This window comes from Ailuropoda melanoleuca, chromosome 16 (assembly GCF_002007445.2).
Source record: "Ailuropoda melanoleuca isolate Jingjing chromosome 16, ASM200744v2, whole genome shotgun sequence".
Lineage (NCBI taxonomy): Eukaryota > Metazoa > Chordata > Mammalia > Carnivora > Ursidae > Ailuropoda > Ailuropoda melanoleuca.
The window spans coordinates 90,411,542-90,427,212 of record NC_048233.1 but is presented as its reverse complement, the minus strand read 5'-3'; the positions used below and the strand labels follow the sequence as shown (position 1 = coordinate 90,427,212).

Below are 15,671 nucleotides of genomic sequence, written 5' to 3'. Positions count from 1 at the left end.
TAGCCAGCCTCAGGAGCCAGGTGAGGGTCAAACCTGCCCTGCTGGGAGTCTCTGGCCCTGCCTCGGCCAGGGCACGTGTTGGGCAAGGGCCAGCCTCGGTGTCCATTCCCAGGGCCTCAGTTTCCCTTCAAATCTGAACGCGGTGACAGAGAGAAGCCCAGAGATCCACAGGGGCACTGGTCAGCGGGGCTAAGGTCTCTGGGCATGGAGCCTCCTCCCAGGACCCGCACAGCCATGCAGCCCAGGCACCCCGCCCTCCGCACATGGCTGACCACCCCCTAGCTGAGCAGAAGCCCCAGGGACCAGGGGTAAGCGCCCCCGGCCAGCGCCCAAGGCTGCCTGATGGCTGAGGCCTCGTCCAGGTTCTGGGGAGGGGCTCGAACTGGGGGCTGAGCGTGGGGTCGTGCTGACCACCTCCCTACTGAGTGAGCGAGACAGGACCAGGGCGGCCCAGGTGGCCGCATGCAGGGGCTCTGCCACCCAGGATGGGCCGCCGGCACCACCGTCCTGGCACTAGGTGGCCGCCCCTCTCCCTCTGATTCTCAGGAGTGGCGGAGGGGCGGGGGAGGGGGGAGAGTGGGGGCAGGGGTCCGCAGCCACAAATCCTTCCTCCTCCAGGCGTCTTTCCTGCCGAGGCCCCTCCCCGAGAGCAAACACACGTGGCTGCCTCGGGGGAAAGGACGGAGCCCTGCGTGGCCCAGCAGCTGGGCTCGGGGCCAAGGCTTCCTGCTATATAAGCCCCAGGGCCCCCAGGGAGCGAGCACTGGGGCCCACTCCCTCCCGGCCACCGCCCGCCACCGTGCCAGCCCCCAGGATGGGTGCCCTGAGTGGGTGCCTGGCGCTGGCCTGGGTCCTCACGGCCCTGCTCTTGGTGCAGAAGACAGGTGAGGAAGCAGACCCTGCTGGCTCCATCGCCGCGGTGCGGGGTCCCCGCAGGCCACTGGCTGGGGAGCTCTCCTGCTGAGAGTGGGCAGCAGGATGCCACCTGTGTGCCCCAGGGGGGCCCCAGGCTCTCCGCCTGCACCCAGAGAAGCTGGGTCCCCCCGGGAAAACCGGCCACAGGGTGTTGGGGTGGGGGCCGGGTGAGCAGGCCGAGCTGGGCGTCTCTCTGCTCCCTGGGAGGGAGACAGCCATCAGTGCAGCCCCCACAGAGGCTCCAAACTTCCACCTCAGGTTGGGGTTGGAACAGCTGACAGGTGAGCCAGCCACAGGGCAGCCCCATCTGAGCCCACCTCCCCGCCCTCGGCACCTCCCCAGCCACTCCGTGGCACTTAGCACCTAGGGGAAGCACCACTGGTCCTCATACTTACTGTCAACATGAAAGACACGGCCTCAGGGGCTGCCTGGGTGACACCCAGCAGGGCTGGCCTGGAGCCCTGGCCACTGCAGGCTGCCCCGCCCGGTCCCGGCCCTGAGCTCTGTGCCCTCGAGGGCTCCCCGCAGTGCCTCGCCCAGGCTCGGGGGTCTGGGCAGCTGGACACTGGCCCACGGCTCTCTCCATCAGAGGCCGCCTTTCTTGGGGGCTGAGCAGGGCTGGGAGGAGGGGGGACCTCCCCATAGCGGCTCCCAGTGGGGGTGCTGGGCCCCCCAGCCTGCCGTGCTATTCAGGTTCCTGTTGGCTGGTTTGCACAGCCAGCCCCCCGCCCCCGCCGGCCCGGCTCTTCAGGCTTCTCCGGGCCATGCCGGCCTCAGACCGCGTGCCTGAAGAGTGGGTCCCACCAGCGAGCCCCCTCATCCTCCAGGGGGGCAAATCCCGCTAGGGGTGGGCGAAGGCGGTCTGAGAGGAGGCCCCACGTCAGGGATGGTTGTGCTATCAGCCTCGGTGTGAAGGGACAGTCGGTACCGGGCATTTCTCTGGCCCAGTGATGGAGACCAGGTCTCGCTGGGCGAGTGACCCCGCCTGAGAAGGACCCCAGTGGAGCCAATTCTTGCGGGAACTGGGCCTGGATGGGGAGGCAGCGTGCGGTGCCAACTGCCTGCAAGACCCTCTGGTTTCTGACCGTGGGGTGCGGCCAGTGGCTGGCCCTGGCCAGGCTCACGCGGGAGACCTACGGGTCTGGGGTCAGGGGTGGACACAGGGAGCGGCTGTGCCTTTGGGAAATGCAGTCACCCGGGGCCCTCGAAAGGAAAGATTAATGCCGGGCCAGTCCCTGTGGTTTCTGTGTCTGAGGTCCCCGCTGGGATAGTCGAAAAGGAAGCAGACGCTGTCGTGGCGGCTCCTGTGCCCCTCGCCGAGCTGGTTGCACCAGGGACATGGGGACATCGGGGCCCCGCCTCCCGCTCCCCAGGAAGCTCGTCTTGGGCTGAGCGTGGAGACTCCCGGCAGACCGAAGGAAGGGGGTCAAGGCCATGGGAAGGGGGTGCCGCAGGCTGAGCTCGGCAGAGGGGCCTGGGAGGGCTCCCCGCTGCCCACCACGGCAGTGAGGGGGCGTGGGGGTCTGGCCACCGGGGGAGAGCGCTTGGGCTTGGCCCCCGTCAGCCTGGTGGAAGAGGCCCTGCCTGGAGGTGGTGGGCACACGGGCCCCCGGGGGCAGCCACCCCGTGCCAGGGCCCCCAGGCCTCCTGCCACCATGACAGATGGTTCTAACTCGAATCTGGCTCTGGTCTTGGGTTTCTGCTAAGTCATGCCCAGAAGCCTCCCCAACAAAGCCGGTCTTTGTCCTTCTCCAAAGGAGGCCCAGGATGGGGCCGAGCCCTCTTCTGGGGTGGCCAGGGTCAACGGGGCCAACGCCTTTTCCTGATTCCATTCTCCTGCCCGGAGCCGCAGCGCCAACTGCCCTGGCCCGGCAGGATGAGGCCCCGCCCTGAATTTGTAGATGGGGAGGCTGGGGGTCGGCGCAAGAAACTGGGTAGCTGTGGCTCCCTGTGGAGACTCCCATCCCGGCAGAGCCTCGCTTTCTACCCCGTAGCGTGTCGTGGGGCCGCCACCCTGAAGCCTACCCAGAACGGGTGGCGAATGTCCGGCTTCTCATGGACTCCCGTCCCCTTTCCCCGCAGAGACCCAGGGCAGCGTGGAGCCCGACCGGGCAAGCACAGAGGATGCCACGCTCAGTCGGAGAGCGGACATCGGTACGTGGCCCACGCTCTGGGCGGCGGGGCGCCCCCGGCAGGCGGAAGGGGCTGGGCCCCGAGTGGGCTGGGGATCTGGACGGGGGATGGGGGACAGACCCCCTTCCACATCAGCGGCGCGTCACGCAGAGACCCTTCTGGGTCCCACCTGCCCACAAGAAGGGACGGCAGGGGGCGCGGGCCCACGGAAGCTAAGGCACAGAGCAGAGAGGCTGAAAGGCTCATGCACACGTGCGCACCCAGGGAAGCCCACAGACAGAAAAGCCCGGTCAACGGTGTGTCTGGGGCAGACGGCGAGGGCCGGGAGGGGCAGCCCTAGTCCTGGGCTCGCTGGGCTAGGTCAGGGGGGCCTACGTCTCTCTGCTGCCCCAGGGCGGCCAGTGAGGAGGACGGGCTCCCCAGCCCGGCTGCTTCTCTAGTGTGACCCACCCTCACTCTGCAGCTTGGAGCATGAGCGTCCTCCCGCCCATCACCGTCTTGCCCACCATGAGCTGTGAGTGGACGCTGCCCACTGCTGACGGGGTGGGGGCTCACAGATCTGGGGGGTAAAGCTGGCACAGTGCGGGCAGCGGAATGGCCTGGGTCCCAGCCAGGAGCCCTCCCCGTGCACAGCTCTCCTGGGGGCCGGCCCCGGATGCCGGGGCAGGGGCAGGGCTCTCAGGGAGCATCAGGGCAGCTAAGGGCGGCGAGGCTGGCGAGCAGCTGCCCTCGTGGCTCCCACCCCAATGTGGGGTCGGCTGCCCACGGGTGGCTGGGCGAGCCCGGTGGCATCTGCCGGGGCGCCAGCACGCTCTCCCCGCAGCCCGGAACCCCGCGCACAACGGGCGCGTGTGCAGCACCTGGGGCGACTTCCACTACAAGACCTTCGACGGGGACGTCTTCCGCTTCCCGGGCCTGTGCAACTATGTCTTCTCCGCGCACTGCGGCGCCGCCTACGAGGACTTCAACGTCCAGCTCCGCCGCGGCCTGGCCGGCTCCAGGCCCACCATCACCCGCATCGTCCTCAAGACCCAGGGGCTGGTGCTGGAGGCCTCCGACGGCTCCATCCTCATCAATGGGCAACAGTGAGCCTGGGGCAGGCGGGGGAGCAGCCGGGACTCCGGGGTGGGCTCGGGGAAGGCCCTGGACTCTGCTGGACACCTGGCTGTGGGACGACCGGAAGTTTCCACCCCAGGGAGGAGCTGCCTTACAGCCGCGCGGGCCTGCTGGTGGAGCAGAGTAACGTGTACATCAAGGTCACTGTCCGGCTGGTGCTGACCTTCATGTGGAACAGAGAGGACAGCGCCCTGGTGAGGATGTCCCCCCCCCACGCCCCTCCAGGCCTGTCGGGGAGAGCCTCCCAGACCCCGGGGGCAGGGGCAGCAGGGGCTGTGGGCTCTGCCCGGCTGGCTGAGGCTGGAGCTGCCCCTCCTCTGCCCCCAGCTGGAGCTGGACCCCAAGTACGCGAACCAGACCTGCGGTCTGTGCGGGGACTTCAACGGGCTCCCGGCTGTCAACGAGTTCTACTCCCACAGTGAGTGCCCGTGGGGGTCGGGGGGGTGGAGTCAGGAAGCCGAGCCTGTGGGTCCCGCCTGGGGGGAACTGGATGGTCCCGAGGAGACCTGGAGGGGGCAGCCCGGGGTGGCCTCACCCAGGCACTGGGCAATACTCATGGCAGTGATACCCCAGGAGAAGTTTCGGGTGCCCCGGGCAGGGGCCCTCAGCACGCCCCACACCAAGCATCACCTGCCTACAGATGCCAAGCTGACCCCTGTGCAGTTCGGGAATCTGCAGAAGCTGGACGGGCCCACAGAGCAGTGCCAGGACCCCCCGCCTTCCCCGGCCAGCAACTGCACAGACAGGGTGAGCCCATGGCCCCTGCTCCCCGCAGGGCATGGGGACAGCCAGGAGGGTGGACCAGGCTTCCCGGGCTGGGTCCTGCGGTGTCCGGGTGAGAGGGGGTCTCCTAGCCCTTGGGTGGCAGAGGACAGGCCTCCACTCTGGAGACACACCCTCTCACCAACTCCCCTGCACTGACTGCACGCATGTTCTGAGCACATATGCCCCTGTGAGTGGGCAATACGTGTCCGCACACGCGCAGTCCTGCCTGTGGTGGGGCACTTGGAAGCCCAGGCAAAGAAGCCCTACAAGGGAGCTGGGATGACCCCACTTTGAGAATCTATCTGTGAGCCTTAAATCAGGATGTGGAGCTGAAGCCCACCCCCAGCTTGTTGGGGGCGGGGGTTGGGTGCTGGGAAGGAGGAAGGGTTCATCGGTGGGCTGCCTGAGGGCCTCCCCCTTCTCTGACTGGCCTCTGGGGTGGGGGACACCCTCCTGGGTGCTCACACCATGGACAGGTGCGTCCTGGAGCCCTGAGTGCACAGGGGAGGTGGACTCCACAGTCACGGCTCTGTCTCCAGAGCCAAGCAGAGTCCTGCACCCGGGGTGGCACGCGTCCACGGTGGTGGAGGGGAAGGATGGGAGGGTGGCCGGCTGGCTGGGCGAGGGATGCATGGGAGGGTGGAGGGATGACAAACGGTGGGTAAATGTGTGGGACGGACAGATGGATGGAGGGATAAAAGGAACCTCAAGGGGAGGAAGGGGGTCCCCTGGCCTGGAAATGTCTGTAGGGCCCAGGGTCCCCCCACATGCACCGAGGGTGGACAGTGTCAAACCTCTGTGCTCCCCAGGAGGGCGTCTGCCACCGCACCCTGCTCGGCCGGGCCTTTGCGGAATGCAACACGCTGGTGGACCCCGCCGTGTACGTGGCCGCCTGCACCCAGGACCTGTGTCGCTGCCCCACCTGCCCTTGTGCCACCTTTGCGGAGTACTCCCGCCAGTGCGCCCACGCGGGGGGACAGCCCCAGAACTGGAGGGGCCCGGACCTCTGCCGTGAGTGGTCCCGGACCAGGGCCAGCCCCAGGCTCCACACCCACACGGGGTCCCAGGGGATGGGGGTGGGGGGGACAAGACCCCTGGGCAGGACATCTGGCATCTGGCTGGGGACCCCGGACAAGGGGAGTCAGTTGGGAGGGTGGACAGGAGAACAGAAGGAATATGCCTGGGGGACCTGGGAGGCCCAGAGGGAGGACCCGGCCTGGGCACAGCAAGCTGAGCTCACCCCAGAAGCCAGGTGGGCCCAGGGGGGCTGTTCAGGAGGCATTGGGCCCCAGGCTCCCTTGCCTGCCAGAAGACAGCCGGGGGCCCGACAGGCGGGGCCCAGCCTCCCAAATAAGGGGCTCCTTGGGCCCGGCTGTGGCTTTGGGGGACCCCTGATGGCATGTGGAAGGCTGGCAGCAGAGATGGCCTGCCTGTCCACCCTACACTTGGTGGCTTCCTGGGCCCAACTGCTGCCTCCCTCTGCAGCCCAGACCTGCCCCTTCAGCATGCAGCACCGCGAGTGCGGCTCGCCCTGCACCGACACCTGCTCCAACCCCCAGCGCTCCCAGCTCTGCGAGGACCACTGCGTAGACGGCTGCTTCTGCCCCCCAGGCAGGTCCTCCTGGCCCTCAGGGACTGGCCCCCACCCCCTGGCTGCTCCTGGTCGCTGAGGTTCCAATCCCCGACCTGGCCCACTTATGACCCCCCACTGTCCCCAGGCACGGTGCTGGATGACGTCACCCACGGGGGCTGCGTGCCCCTGGAGCAGTGCTCCTGCAGCCACGGCGGCCACGCCTACGCCCCGGGCGCCTCCTTCACCACCAGCTGCAGCTCCTGGTAGGCCTCCTGGTGCCCTGCCGCTGGCGGGTGGTGGGGTGCATGGGGTGGGGTCTGCCTCCTCCACACCACGCCCTTCTGCTCACGGCCTCCCTTCCCAGCACCTGTTCCGGGGGGCTGTGGCAGTGCCAGGACCTTCCGTGCCCTGGCACCTGCTCTGTCCGGGGCGGGTCGCACGTCTCCACCTATGACGAGAGGCTCTACGACGTGCATGGGGACTGCAGCTACGTCCTGTCCAAGGTACGCCCCAGTGGAGTTTGCGGGCTTGTCTGGGGACTCTCCAGGCCCCTTCTGCCCCTGTGCAGGGTCCTTCGATGGTCATCAGAGGGGGTGAGGCCCCCTGGATCTCCTCCTGGGGTCCCATTCCCAAAGGGAAGCCCCTGTGCTCACACTCACGGGGCCAAGGGGCCCCCAGGCCTGGAGACAAGCTGCCTGGAGGTGGCCGCAGGTGTCACAGGCCACCGAGGGTCACCATCCATCTGTACCCACACGGGCAACCCTGGGAACAGGCCTCCCCACATGTGCCCGCACTGTCCCCTAATGCACTGTGGGCTTTGCCCCGTCAGACCTGTGCAGGCAACGGCTTCAGCGTGCTGGCCGAGCTGCGCAAATGTGGCCTGACGGACAACGAGAACTGCCTCAAATCGCTGGCGCTCAGCGTGAACGGCGGGGACACGGTGAGGTGCCAGTGGGGGGTGGGGGGGGCGGACACAGGGAAGCCGGCCAGACACAGAGGCCTGGAGGACGCAGACTCCAGCTCCCTTCTTAAACGCCACGGCCCCGGTGCAGCCCCCGGCCCTGAGTCCCACGGAGCTGGAGGTTCAAGGCCACGGCTCCCCTCCCGGCTCTGCCTCTGCCGGGCGGGCCCCCGGGGAGCGCTCCCCGGCCCCTCCCCCACTGACCTGGCTGCTTCCTCTCCCTAGGTCATCCAGATCCAGGCCAACGGCGGGGTGCTTATGAACTCCATCTACACCCGGCTGCCCATATCAGCAGGTACGTGGCCCGGGACGGCTGGGCCACGCTGCAGCCAGCCGGCCTGCTCCCAGAGCCCGCACACAGCCGGCTGGGTCCCTTGCTAGTCCTCTGTGGCCTGGGGCAGTTCTGGAAGATGCCATGGTTGGTTTCTTGTCCGCAAGCGGGTTATGGTCCGATCGCAGCCACCGTGGGGACCTGGTGTGGAGCCTCCTGGGGACCAGGACTGGTCACTCCCAACACCGCCCCCTCCCAGGGCCCACCAGACACCTGTCTCCTCCCAGAGCATCCCCAGGGCACCCTCCCCTTCCCCCGGGCTGTCCCAGGAGCAAGGGGGGCTCGGTCTGGCCAGACCCTGACTCCGGCCCATCCCCGCAGCCAACATCACTGTCTTCAGGCCCTCCTCCTTCTTCGTCCTGGTGCACACGGGCCTCGGGCTGCAGCTGCAGGTGCAGGTGGTGCCGCTCATGCAGGTGTTTCTCAGGCTGGACCCCTCCTACCACGGACAGACGTGCGGTGAGGCCGGCTGCAGGGCTGGAGGGTCTGGTCCCCGGACTCAGCAGCAAGCAGGATGTGCTAGAGCCTGGCCGGAAGTAGGGATTGGGCGGGAGCTGCTCCCAGGGCACCCCACATCTGAGCTGCGGCCCCGGGGACGTGACCGGGGGCAGGGGGTGGAGAGCGAGCCACACTGTCCTCACTAGGACAGGCTTTGCACAGGGGCTGACCCTAGCAGGGCTTATCTGCAGCTGGCCCTGGAGCCAAAATCCTGGGGTGGTCGGCCCTGCGATGGTTTCTAGAGGGACTCAGGGCTAGCAGATGGCTGGGCTGGACGCCCGCTAATGCCCCACCCCTGGGCCCCGTTCCCCAGGCCTGTGCGGGAACTTCAACCAGAACCAGGCTGACGACTTCCGGACCCTCAGTGGCGTGGTGGAGGGCACGGCCGCCGCCTTCGCCAACACCTGGAAGACCCAGGCCGCCTGCCCCAATGTTAAGAACAGCTTCGAGGACCCCTGCTCCCTCAGTGTGGAGAATGGTACTCCCACCCCTGGGGGCCCTCGTTTACCTGGACCGGGCCTGGGAGCCGAAGCCTCCTGTCTCACTGGGCCCTGGGGTGGATGGGGCTGGGGGACCCCGATACCCGGGTGTGCATGCCTACAGGCATCAGGGCCTGGGGACCGTCTCTGCGGCGAGTGCCCTGCTGCCCTGTTGGCACAATGGGTCAGCCCCCTATTCCAGCTTAGCTCTCCCAGGCTGGTGGGGCTCCTGGAGTCTGGGTGCAGGAGCGGAGGCTGCAGGGGTGGGCAGACACGGGGGAGGAGGGGTGCAGGTGGCAGCCAGCTAGCTCGCCTTCCCTGTCCCAGAGAACTACGCCCAGCACTGGTGCTCCCTGCTGACTGACCCGGCCGGAGCCTTCTCCCGCTGCCACTCTGTCCTCAACCCCGCACCCTTCCACTCGGTGAGACCCCTGCCCCACCTGGAGCTGCGCCCAGCCTCCCCTCGGGGCTTCCCTGGCTCAAGCCCCCCCCCGCCCCACAGCTAGTGCACGGGCTGGTCAGTCCTCCCCTGGGCCTCCATGGGTGTGGTTGTTGGCGTCACAGAGGGGCACATGCCAGGTGGCTACGAACTAGAGGAATTGCTTCCGCCCCAGTCCTGGAGGACAGAAGTCCAAAAGCAAGGTGTGGGCAGGGCCATGCTCCTTCCTAAGGCTACAGGCCCCCTCCTGCGTCTCCCAGCATCTTGGGGCTCCAGGTACTCCTGAGCTCGTGACCACATCACCCCAGCCTCCGCCTCCGAGCCTCGCCCCTGTGTCTGTGTCCAAATTCAGGGCCCATGCCGATGACCTCATCTTAATCACATCTGCAAAGACCCTATTTCCAACAAGGTCATTTTCTTAGGCCCTGGAGGTTAGAGCTTCTGCAGCTTTTGGGGGAACCCAACCCAACCCACAACAGTTCACTCGTAGGCCACTTTCCCCGACACTCAAAGCCCTGCAGTGCGCACGAATGCACCCTCAGGAGTGTGTGTCTACAGCGGATGGCCCAGGCCCACCTCTGCCCATGTTGTGGGTGGCACAGCTCCACCCTCTTCACCCCACGTGTGCCCCCCACAGGGAACACAAGCCGCGACGTAGGCAGAATACAGCCAGACCCGGCCTGGTCCTGCGGAGGCCCCTCCTGACCCTGACCTTAGCCCGGCCTCATGCCTTCTTGCTGCCCCCTCCCCAACCTGGCCTGCGTGGTCACTTGGTGCACAAGCTGTCCCTCCCGGGAGCCCTCCACCGGGCCGCTTCCATCCATCGCTGCCGAGGGCCCTGCTTGCGGCAGATGGCCCAGCCTGGCCGGGCGGGGGTCCCAGGAAGGATGCACAGGGAGAGGAGGGGCCTCGGTGGGCTGAGGTCCCTGACGGCCCCCCGCGGCTCCGTCCCCAGAGCTGCATGTTCGACACGTGTAACTGTGAGAAGAGCGAGGACTGCCTGTGCGCGGCCCTGTCCTCCTACGTGCATGCCTGTGCTTCCAAGGGGGTGCTGCTCGGCGGCTGGAGGGACGGCGTGTGCAGTGAGTGTCCCCAGCCCACTCTGGCTGCACTGGGGGTGGGGCCAGGGGCGCTGGGGACCCGGGGGGAGCCCAGCTTCACGCCTCCTCCTCCAGGCCAACTAAGGACCCGGTGTCAGAGGGGAAACTGAGTCCCAGGCTATGTAAACCAGCCTGGAGGGGGTCCTCCAGCCACTGACTGGAGTACTGCCCTCACCCCCAGCCAAGTATGTGAGCAGCTGCCCCAAGTCCCAGAACTACAGCTACGTGGTGGACGGCTGCCAGCCCACCTGCCGGGCTCTGAGCCAGGTCGACGTCACCTGTGGCATCGACTTCGTGCCTGTGGACGGCTGCATCTGCCCCTTGGGCACCTTCCTGGACGACTCGGGCGCCTGCGTACCCGCCGACGCCTGTCCCTGCTACTTCCGTGGCTCCGTGGTGGCCCCCGGGGAGGTGGTGCACGACAACGGTGTGGTGTGGTAAGTGGCCAGCGGGGCCCGTGCCCCCACCTGCGCCACTGTCCCCCCACCGCCCGTCCTGGGTCCACAACAGTCTCACCCCCTGTGTCACACCCGAAGATCATTTTGAAACACAGAGGGGCTCCCTGGGAGGGAAGGATTGCCCCCCCCCGACCGAGCGGTGAAGAGGGACCCCTTCCCTGGCCGGGGAGAGGGTTCTGAGGGTCTGGCGCCCAGGCAGGGCGTGTGTGTGGGGCTCTGGGCAGAGCTCTGGGTGGGGTCTACAGGGTGGTGGACGGGCAGGGGGCCCAGACAGGATGGTCTGTCTCTCACAGCTCGTGTGCGGGTGGGAAACTGAGTTGCCTGGGAACAGCGGAGCAGAAGAGCTCAGGTAGGGCCTCCTGGCACGCCCGGGGGCAGGGGCTTCTGCGGGCCTGGGGTAGGGCCCCTCCCAGCCCAGCTGCCTCCGTCTGCAGGGTGTGCAGCCCCCATGGTGTACTTGGACTGCAGCAACGCCTCAGCGGGCACACCCGGGGCTGAGTGTCTCAGGAGCTGCCACACGCTGGACGTGGACTGTGTGAGTGGCCAGGGAGGGCATGCCGCCCCCAGTGTCTCCGGGCGCATGGGGGGATGCGCACTGATGCCGTGCCCGTCCACAGTTCAGCACCCACTGCGTGTCTGGCTGCGTCTGCCCCCCGGGGCTGGTGTCGGACGGGAGCGGGGGCTGCGTGGCCGAGGACGACTGCCCCTGTCTGCACAATGAGGCCGCCTACAAGCCTGGGGACACCATCAGGGTCGACTGTAACACTTGGTGGGCCAGGCCTCCTCTGCAGGAGGGAGGGAGGCTGGGAGGAGCTGAGGCCTGGCCTTGCCCCCACCCCCGGAAAGCCCTGGGCAGTCCCCTCTGTCCTTGGAAGGTGCCCCCGAGGCCAGGCTGTGAGAGCTGCCGCCGGGGCCCGCAGCCCCACCTCACCCCAGGCGCCAAGGGCTTGGAAGCCAGAGACAGGGGGGTGGCAGGCCCGTGCCCGCCTCACCCCTTCACTTAGCCCCTCTGGAGAGCGTGGCAGGGCCGGGGCTGGGGGCAAGCAGGCTGTCCGCTGTCCTCACAGCACGTGCAGGAACCGCAAGTGGGAGTGCACCCGCAAGGCCTGCTTGGGCACCTGCGTGGCCTATGGGGACGGCCACTTCATCACCTTTGATGGGGAGCGTTACAGCTTTGAGGGGAGCTGCGAGTACACGCTGGCCCAGGTACACGGGGGCCCCTCCACCTCCCCCGCCCCACTCGGCCTGTCCGCTCCCGCAGCCCTGAGCTCAGCCTGACCCGTCCCCGTTCCAGGACTACTGTGGGGGCAACGGCACCACCAATGGGACCTTCCGCGTGATCACCGAGAACGTCCCCTGTGGGACCACGGGCGTCACCTGCTCCAAGGCCATCAAGCTGTTCCTGGGGGTGAGTGGGCCACCGGGGGCCCTGTCCCTCTGTCTGCCCTCGGGGCTGCCTGGACACATGGTCACAGCCAGGGGACCTGAAGCCAGAGAAATGCATTCTCTCTGTTCTGAGCTGAGACTCGGGCAGCAGGTGTCCCGGGGGCCGAGTCCCCTGCCAGCCTCCAGGGGGGCTCCCTCCTGCCTCCCCCAGCCCCGGGGCTCCGCCGCCCCTCCCCCGTGGTCCCGCCCCTTCTCTCCTGTCACAGGGACACACCTGTGTTTGGCATGAGGCCCACCTTAATCCGCAGGAGCTCATCCCTCCCTGACTCCCACAGAGACCCTTTCCCCAAACAAGGTCGCCCTCACAGGGGCTGGGAGGTGGACATAACTTTCGGAGGCCCTGTTTTCAGCCCACTACATTGGGGTGCCCAATTCCAGCAGAGGGAGGTCAGAGTTCACCAGACAGAGAGCCGCACTGCTGGCCGGGGGCATCACCCCAGTGACCTGTGGCCCTGACCTTCCACGTGGCCTCCCCAGGCTCCCGGCACACCCCGCTTGGCGTCCTGCCTCATGTTCGCTGACAGTGTCGGGTGGCAGCTCACCCTTGACCCCAGCCCTGGGCCTTAGGCCCCTGACCGTCCGTGGGGGCCCTCAACCCGGGCCTCGGGTGGCCCTCAGTCCCTGCACAGCGAGCTGCATATGCCCTCTGCAGAACTCCGAGCTGGTCCTGCACGAGGGAGCCTACAAGGTGCTGCAGCGGGGACCAGGCCGAGACCTGCCCTACAGAGTCCGGTACATGGGTATCTACCTGACCGTGGAGACTCCCGGGGGCCTGGTGCTGTCCTGGGACCGCAAGACAAGCGTGTTCATCCAACTGCAGCAGGACCACAAGGTGAGACGGGCGGGCTGTGGACCCCTTTGGATAGGGTCAGAGCCCCTCCTCCGAGATCTGGCCCTGAGGAGGCTGTCTGGCAGCTGACAGTCCACTGACGGCCAGGGCGAGTCCACTCCCAGCGCTGACTTCTGGAACGGGTGTGTTGAGACCAAACCGACCAATAGGCAGAGTCCTGGTTAGAACGCATTCTAGCTCTCTGGCGTCCCCATGCCTGCTGACCACGGGGCCCACCGTGCGCCCCGTCCTCCTGCATGTGCGCAGGGCACTACCCTGAGCCCCCCCCCGCCAGGCCGGGCTGGGCGCTGTGCCCTGAGCCCCCGGTGCCGCCGTCCCCCGTCTGCAGGGCCGGGTCTGCGGGCTGTGCGGGAACTTCGACGACAACGCGGGCAATGACTTCACCACGCGGAGCCGGTCCGTGGTGGGCAGCGCGCTGGAGTTCGGCAACAGCTGGAAGTTCTCCCCGTCCTGCCCCGACGCCCCGGCCCCCAGGGACCCCTGCGCCGCCAACCCGTACCGCAAGTCCTGGGCCCAGAAACAGTGCAGCATCATCAATGGCGCCGCCTTCACCGCCTGCCACTCTCAGGTGGGCTGGTGGTGGGGGCACTGGCTGGGGGGGTTCTGGCGGGCTGGGGCTGCCTCCTCCCCTCCAGGCCAGAACTGGGTCTGGCCTGGGCCGCGCCTCCGAGCTCGGACATGACGTGAGTGCCTGCCGGGCGGGAGGTCCAAACGGAGTGCCACGAGCACTGCCTGGGAGTCCCAGCCCGGAGCATCCCCGTGGCTTTCCTTGACCACTCAGGCCTGTCCCCCTAGAAGTCATACGGACCCCTGGCATCACCTCCCTGTCCTACCCACGTTCCCCAAACTGCCGGGCCTCTCAAGCTCTGAGGACCAGTGGTTTGCCTCGGAGACTCTTCCCTAAGGACCTTCCTGTGACCTTCACGAGGACTCCGGGGCCCACTCACCGGCATGGCCTCAGGACCCAGGATCTGCCGGTGCCATGCGGCCGGCTTAGGAGTAACGGGCTGCTGGCAAACATGTCTTGGGTCCACTCTGGGCTCCGCTGCTCGTGGGAGGAGTGTGGCTGGGAGGCTGCCCCTTACCCCGAGGACACAGGCAGGGTCACAACACAGCTGCAGGGAGGGCCGTCTGTAGCCACAGACGTGATGTGGGCACGGGGGAAGGTGCCCAGGTGGGTGGGAGTCTCGATCTCAGACTGCAGGTGTGGGTGCCACATGCAGCCCGCCCCTGCGCTCGTGCAGGGCTGGCAGTCCCCTGACTGTGCTAAGTGGACCCTCTCCCTCCCCCCAGGTCGACCCCACGAAGTACTACGAGGCCTGCGTGGGCGATGCATGCGCCTGTGACTCGGGGGGCGACTGTGAGTGTTTCTGCACGGCCGTGGCCGCCTATGCCCAGGCCTGTCGCGACATGGGCGTGTGCGTGTCCTGGCGGACCCCGGACATCTGCCGTGAGTGGGGCTCTGCTGCGGTGGTGAAGGCTGGGTGCAGGGGTGGGGCCTGACCCATACATGGTAAGCCCGAGATCCTTGGCGCCTAGGTGCCCACGGGCGTGCCCGTCTGTGTGCTTACAGACCAGCAGGGCAGGCGGCCACGGGACAGGAGGGCTGGTGAGGGACTGGCGTTCTGAGGGCAGAGCTGGAAGCAAGGAACGCGCCCTCAGCCTCTCCCCTCCACACGCAGCCCTGTTCTGTGACTACTACAACCGCGATGGCCGGTGCGAGTGGCACTACCAGCCGTGCGGCGCGCCCTGCATGAGAACCTGCCGGAACCCGAGCGGCCGCTGTCTGCACGACCTGCGTGGCCTGGAAGGTGAGGGGGGAGGGACACAGGCAGCGGGGTGGCCACCCGGACAGCGCCCAGCACCTGGCCACGAGGGTGAGTCCCCTCCGTGCGCTGTGCCTGCCCAGGCTGCTACCCAAAGTGCCCGCCCAGTGAGCCGTTCTTCAGCGAGGACCAGATGCAGTGTGTGGCCCAGTGCGGCTGCTACGATGAGGACGGGAAATACCACGACGTGGGCGCGAGGGTCCCCGCAGCAGAGAACTGCCAGAGCTGGTGAACCGGCGGGTGGTGAGTGGGCGGGGGGCCGGGAGGGGCGCTGGCCAGGCCGGGCGGGCCCTCAGTGCTCCCCTCTCCTCCTCCCCAGTGAATGCACTGCTGGCGGCCTCCGGTGCACGCACAGCCTCGCAGGTAAGGCTGAAGGGTGCCACGCGGGGCTGGGGGCTGGGCTGGGGGCTGGGGCTGTGGGCTGTGCGTGAGCCGCGTGCCGGCCCTGTCTCCCAGCCTGCACCTGCGTCTACGAGGGCAGGACCTACCATTACGAAGACGTCATCTACAACACGACCGACGGGCTCGGAGCCTGCCTGATGGCCATCTGCGGACACAACGGAACGATCCTTCGCAGGGCTGTGGAATGTCCTGGAACCCCGTCCACAACACCCTTCACCTTCACCACCACCGTGGCCCCGCTCGCCACGACAGGTGAGCCTGGTGGACGCGCTGCTCGTCCTGCCTCCCTCTCCCAAGCCCCGACCCCAGGCAGCAGTCTGGGCGGAACGGGAGGTCAGAGCGGGCGTCTTCCGCACGACTGACGGCCCCAGGTCACCCC

General features: G+C 67.7%; 1 protein-coding gene across 1 annotated transcript in view; it reads left to right on the top strand.

Moving 5' to 3' along the window:
• Window positions 1-793: 793 nt before the first annotated feature.
• MUC5B (mucin 5B, oligomeric mucus/gel-forming) overlaps window positions 794-15,671 on the top strand; it is a 37,853-nt gene continuing 22,975 nt past the window's right edge. The window contains exons 1-30 of the mRNA XM_034644858.1: window positions 794-884; window positions 2,998-3,069; window positions 3,512-3,562; window positions 3,872-4,133; window positions 4,244-4,358; window positions 4,492-4,582; window positions 4,805-4,911; window positions 5,739-5,940; window positions 6,415-6,540; window positions 6,648-6,765; window positions 6,867-7,005; window positions 7,332-7,442; window positions 7,689-7,758; window positions 8,116-8,253; window positions 8,606-8,770; window positions 9,099-9,193; window positions 10,166-10,292; window positions 10,492-10,747; window positions 11,062-11,117; window positions 11,203-11,303; window positions 11,386-11,537; window positions 11,836-11,974; window positions 12,063-12,176; window positions 12,867-13,046; window positions 13,393-13,632; window positions 14,358-14,514; window positions 14,747-14,875; window positions 14,974-15,118; window positions 15,210-15,253; window positions 15,347-15,625. Of these exons, the coding sequence (XP_034500749.1) occupies window positions 815-884; window positions 2,998-3,069; window positions 3,512-3,562; window positions 3,872-4,133; window positions 4,244-4,358; window positions 4,492-4,582; window positions 4,805-4,911; window positions 5,739-5,940; window positions 6,415-6,540; window positions 6,648-6,765; window positions 6,867-7,005; window positions 7,332-7,442; window positions 7,689-7,758; window positions 8,116-8,253; window positions 8,606-8,770; window positions 9,099-9,193; window positions 10,166-10,292; window positions 10,492-10,747; window positions 11,062-11,117; window positions 11,203-11,303; window positions 11,386-11,537; window positions 11,836-11,974; window positions 12,063-12,176; window positions 12,867-13,046; window positions 13,393-13,632; window positions 14,358-14,514; window positions 14,747-14,875; window positions 14,974-15,118; window positions 15,210-15,253; window positions 15,347-15,625 (4,051 nt within the window). The 5' untranslated portion in view covers window positions 794-814. The remainder of the gene's footprint in view (window positions 885-2,997; window positions 3,070-3,511; window positions 3,563-3,871; window positions 4,134-4,243; window positions 4,359-4,491; window positions 4,583-4,804; window positions 4,912-5,738; window positions 5,941-6,414; window positions 6,541-6,647; window positions 6,766-6,866; window positions 7,006-7,331; window positions 7,443-7,688; window positions 7,759-8,115; window positions 8,254-8,605; window positions 8,771-9,098; window positions 9,194-10,165; window positions 10,293-10,491; window positions 10,748-11,061; window positions 11,118-11,202; window positions 11,304-11,385; window positions 11,538-11,835; window positions 11,975-12,062; window positions 12,177-12,866; window positions 13,047-13,392; window positions 13,633-14,357; window positions 14,515-14,746; window positions 14,876-14,973; window positions 15,119-15,209; window positions 15,254-15,346; window positions 15,626-15,671) is intronic.